Source organism: Odontesthes bonariensis, chromosome 23 (assembly GCF_027942865.1).
Source record: "Odontesthes bonariensis isolate fOdoBon6 chromosome 23, fOdoBon6.hap1, whole genome shotgun sequence".
Classification (NCBI taxonomy): domain Eukaryota; kingdom Metazoa; phylum Chordata; class Actinopteri; order Atheriniformes; family Atherinopsidae; genus Odontesthes; species Odontesthes bonariensis.
This window is the reverse complement of record NC_134528.1, coordinates 27,120,683-27,125,761: the sequence shown is the minus strand read 5'-3', so window position 1 is coordinate 27,125,761 and position 5,079 is coordinate 27,120,683. Positions and strand designations below refer to the sequence as shown.

The following is a 5,079-nucleotide window of genomic DNA, read 5'->3' as shown; positions in this document are numbered from 1 at the left end:
TCACTTTTTCCCCAGTTCAATTTCTCGAATGATATTATGTATATGTGACGACATTGTGGTCATTAACTCATGTTTCCCTGTTCCAACATATCCTTTGAATGGTGTTACAGTGAATTGGCTCTATGAATTAATTGGATTATTTTATGAATAATGATTTCAATTAATTGAATTCCAATTGGCTTGAATTGGACTTTATTATCCAAGTGCCTTGAGATGACATTTGTTGTATTTGGCGCTCTATAAATAAAAATGAATTGAATTGAATGTCAACCATCTTGCACAATAGTATCTAAACTTGAGTGCAACCATCAGTAACACCTTTACATTTCGTTCTGCAAGATGTCATTTTATCTTCTGGCGTTGAGCGAATCACGACATCACATGTACTTTGTCTTGTTTTATTAGGAAAATGAAATCCAACAGTAGTCAGTGTTGTGCGCATTTATTGGAAAGCAGATCACCTTTAACAAAACAAGTTGCCAGTCAATTACTGCACACAAAGACTGGATGGAATGTTATCACAGGAATGAAAATGGAATACACAGACCTCAATGGAAACTCCAGCACACAGTATGATGAGTACATGAAAGGAGAAGGAATGCAAAATATTAACATATCCTATTCATCTATGTTACATAGATACCAATACCTGTAACAGGTATTAGTTTCACTGGTGTGAGGCCAGTGGAAAGAACACTGCACGACCTAGAGCTGCTTAGTAAAGCCAGCTGAAGGCGCAGCTTGTGTAGCTGACCAACTCTTCTGGTTTGAACCACAGGGATATTTCCTTGTTGGCACTCTCCACCGAGTCACTGCCATGGATGATGTTCCTGAAGAAAAAAAAAAAAAAAAAAAGTTAGGAGGATGAGAATCCCTTCCATTTCAGAGAGGGTCCAACTACACCTTCATTGAATTATGCAAACACCACTCACTTGCTGACGTCGATGCAGAAGTCTCCTCTAATGGTTCCAGGTTTGGACTCTGCTGGGTTTGTCTCACCCAACATCACCCTACCCGTCTTCACCGCACCCTTGCCTTCCCACACCTGGAACACAATAAGAATGATTAGGACTAAGTCTTTGTGCTCTGCCAACCCCTCGGTAGTCCTTAGAAATAAACTGTCCAAGAGCTAAAACATGGTTATGCTTAAATTAGACTAATGGTAGAAGAGCGGGTTTATACACCATGATTCGAGTACCCTTGATGCCTTAGTGGTACACACAAGATACACACTTGTCTGTGTGTGTTGTGTTCTTACCATGGCAACCACTGGGCCAGAGCTCATGTAGTTGACAAGGGAAGGAAAGAAGGGCCTTTCCTTCAGGTCACTGTAGTGCTGCATAAGGAGATCTTCAGAGGCCTGTAGAAGGTAAAAGATGTCAATTTCACACATTTGAAAACAAATCTAGTTTCTACCCTCTGCAAAATATCAGACAACATCAGTTTTCTATTGTCTCCAGTGCTAATGCAATTCAGCCTGCACTGTAATGTGCCATGTATTTATCTATTCAATTTAAAATAAATAAATAAATAAAATAAAAAAAAGTGTGTAACTGCAGTGTTTTGTACCACTATTCAAACCATACTTTGCCCCCATTCATTCCAATCCACATTACCTCCAACTGCTCCATTAACGTCACTGAGTAAAGGATTTGACATGAGGACATGATCCACTTAAAACTCCATAACGCTGAACAGAACATTATGCAATTCGACCTACAAGACCTTTTTAAATGACCTCCATCATAATGGACAAGTTGACACACATCATGGTCAAGAAACACGCATTCCATATGGAGATCAGATGTTAAGAAGATAAGACTTCGACCTAGCGCTAATCAGCTCACCAGAGCTTAACTTTCCCTCTGCACACTCAATGTCATGGATATAAGAATTTTAAAAATAGACAATAGATTTACCTTAACACCAGCCTGTATATAAGCTAAAAAAAAAAATGTTTTTTTTTTTTTTTTACTTACATGGTGCAGCTTCATGCCCACAAGTTTGAAGCCTTTAATCTCAAAACGTTTGATGATCTCTCCAATGATGCCCCGCTGCACACCATCGGGCTTAATGGCAATGAAGGTGCGCTCCTGCAGCTCAGCCATGATTCTGAAACAGAGCAGGTAAAGAACTCAAAACAGGGATCAAAAACAGCACTCTGTAGGAGGAAAAGAAACTTAAGACTCTCTCACATAGCTTTACTGCACTTGGAACACAAATCTGTGGGTCTGGCTGCTGAGGGTGCAGATCCCATACCACAAAAAAAAAAAAAAAAAAAAAAAAAAAAGAACTAAAACAAATGCTCAGATCGCTCACAGCCCAGGTCAGTGTGGATCTGTCCAACACCTCATCAGGACTGCAGTGAGTCACAGCCCTAGTTTTGGCCGGCTGTAGCTCGGGACCAATCGGAAGGTCGTGGTTTAACTCTAGCTTCCCCAGTCCACATGTCGAAGCACTGAACCCCACATTGCCTACCAATGCATCCATCAGTGTATGAATATAGCAGAAAGCACTGTGTAGCTCTATGGATTAAGACATGCTCTATGAGTGAATGTGGCATGTAGTGTTAATGCTAGACTATTAACACATTAAACATTAAAGCGCAATACAAGTGCAGTCCATTTACCACACAGTAAAAATACTTTATGTTCAATGTTATTACAGTGCACACATCTAACAATCACTGCTTATGAACGAGTGATGCTGAGGAAATTTACCTTAAAAAATTTCCTCCAACTGAATTAAATAAAATCTATTGCAACTTGTCTTTGTTGACAACAAACTACTATTCTACTTAAACTACCCATTTTATGACAATTATTTGCTTTAATTTCAAATAATGTTTCCTACTTGAATAACCATGTAAAATGTACATATTCTTTCCTTATTCAAATAAAACTGATGCAACCCCTGCTGGTCATAACCTACATTTAGACAAACGTTTAAAAAAGGAAGCATAAAAGCTGTCATTACAGTGTTTATATCATAAACCTACAGTAGGGCCAAAGATAGCCATTTGTAGATTCATAAAAGAAATTAAAAAATTTTTTTTAAAATCTAATTAGTCTGTATTCTAAACATTAAAAACATTATTCTACATATAAATTCGCTACAAAAAAGTATGAAAAAGAAGCTTGGTAGGCCATCCCTTTGCTCGCTAAAGTGGTTTAATGCTATATCTAAGCAACCAATAATTAGTGAGGAGACTCACTCAGTGGAGCGACCGCAAATTTGTTAAGAATTTCTTCTGGTGATGATTCGTCGTTTGCGCATTAAAGTACGCCTAATTTTTTTATTACGCGTTAACCAACAAGCAAGAGTGAGTTAACGATGCGTGAAATTTGCAGTTTTTGGAAGTTGCGGCTTTTAATTTAGGCTATAATCGTTTTGTGCTGACAGAGACAGAAAGACGTTTGGTTAATTGCAAGTAGACTTTCCTCTTCTGCTCTCTGGTAGTGACGTTTGATCTGCCAGCTGGAGCCTACTTGCAATCAATTTCTTATGATTCAATCGTTCCTTATTGCTTTCAACTACACCCACTTCATTCTCCAAAACTTCATTGTTACGATTCGTTATGAGGCCGGATCATATAATTGATTTTTAGTACAGAACGAGTGAAATACCAAACACTAAAGAGACGCCCGGACAGGCCTGGGCCTTGCACAAACAGCCACATGGTCTCCTCCGTTTCCGCTGCCTCGCTACGGCAGAACCGTCCTGAATCTGCCATTAATTAATCACATCGAAATCCCATTAACTCAGGTCTTCAACACTTCCAGCGATTACATTCTTATCCTAAAATTTGACTATGGTGAAACCGGCGGTACACCACACTCAGTGGAAATACACTTATCCATACATTTTTTTAAAGTTGACTGACAATCTCAGCCAAACTAAAAACAGCGGGGATTCATATTCAAACCTAAAAGACTCCAACGATGAATTATTTTAATATGAGACTATAATATATGCTCACGTTACCTTAACAGTGATGCTCCGTTTAAGAGTCTGGAAGTAGTTCCGCTGGTTGACGTGGGAGAAGACCTACGGAGGGTGCGCAGAAGGTTTTTATCCCGCTGGGCGGAGACTTAAAAACGGCAAGTCAGAGGGGCCAAAAGTTTGTACAACGATCCACTGGAGTAAGCTGTGCGTTCTCATGTTTCACAATTAACACACTTGAACTGTTCGAATTTTTTATTTGTTTAATTCAATTCAATTAATTTTTATTTATATAGCGCCAAATACAACAAATGTCATCTCAATGCACTTAGATAGTAAGTCCAATTCAAGCCAATTGGAATTCAATTAATTGTAATCATAATTATTCATAAAATAATCCAATTCGTTCATATAGAGCCAATTCAAAAACAATTTCCTAGCTAAGGAAACCAACAGATTGCACTGAAACTTTGTTTTCGGTCTCCCGTCCTGAGCGTGCCTGAGGCGACTGTGGAGAGAAACGACTCCCTAACTATAAGCTTTATCAAAAAGGAAAGTTTTAAGCCTGGTCTTAAAAGTGGAAAGGGTGTCTGCTTCCCGGACATTTACTGGCAGCTTATTCTACAAGAGAGAGGCCTGATAACTGAAGGCTCTGCCTCCCATTCTACTTTTAGAAACTCTGGGAACCTCAAGTAAACCTGCAGTTTGGGAACGAAGTGCTCTGTTAGGAAAATATCTTACAATGAGATCTTAAATTCTATTCTGAATTTAACAGGGAGCCAATGAAGAGAAGCTAAAACTGGAGAAATATGATCTCTTGGGGCGGTCGGTGGCGTAGTGGGTACAGCAGCCGCCCCATGTACAGAGGCTACAGTCCTCGCTGCAGCGGGCCCCAGTTCGAGTCACGCACCGGACGGCCCTTTGCTGCATGTCTTCCCCATCTCTCTGCCCCCTGCTTCCTGTCTCTATCTCCAACTGTCTATCCATTAAAGGCATAAAAAGCCCCCCGAAAAAAAAATTATAAGAAATATGATCTCTCCTGTTACGATGTATACTATATAGATAGTTGTAGCATATTTTGTAGCACTGTTCAAAATTTCATTTGAAACTTCCCATCCACTAGTGCACTACATTTCC

At 39.4% G+C, this 5,079-nt stretch overlaps 1 protein-coding gene across 1 annotated transcript; it reads right to left on the bottom strand.

Moving 5' to 3' along the window:
- Positions 1 to 426: 426 nt before the first annotated feature.
- Positions 427 to 4,072, bottom strand: nme2a (NME/NM23 nucleoside diphosphate kinase 2a). Its single transcript, XM_075457601.1, has 5 exons — positions 3,985 to 4,072; positions 1,980 to 2,112; positions 1,259 to 1,360; positions 933 to 1,045; positions 427 to 830 (listed from the first exon to the last, which is right to left on the bottom strand). The coding sequence occupies exons 2-5, from the start codon at positions 2,106 to 2,108 to the stop codon at positions 716 to 718; spliced, it is 459 nt and encodes a 152-aa protein (XP_075313716.1). The 5' UTR covers positions 2,109 to 2,112; positions 3,985 to 4,072; the 3' UTR covers positions 427 to 715.
- Between the last annotated feature and the right edge of the window lie 1,007 nt (positions 4,073 to 5,079).

Bases quoted from the DNA above. Each gene is read 5' to 3' on its own strand.
- nme2a (XM_075457601.1), bottom strand. From the start codon at position 2,108: ATGGCTGAGCTGCAGGAGCGCACCTTCATTGCCATTAAGCCCGATGGT. The intron at 1,361-1,979 runs GTAAGTAAAAAA...TACCTTCTACAG, and splicing joins TGGGCATGAAGCTGCACCAT to GCCTCTGAAGATCTCCTTAT. The intron at 831-932 runs GTGAGTGGTGTT...TTTTTTCTTCAG, and splicing joins TTCTGCATCGACGTCAGCAA to GAACATCATCCATGGCAGTG.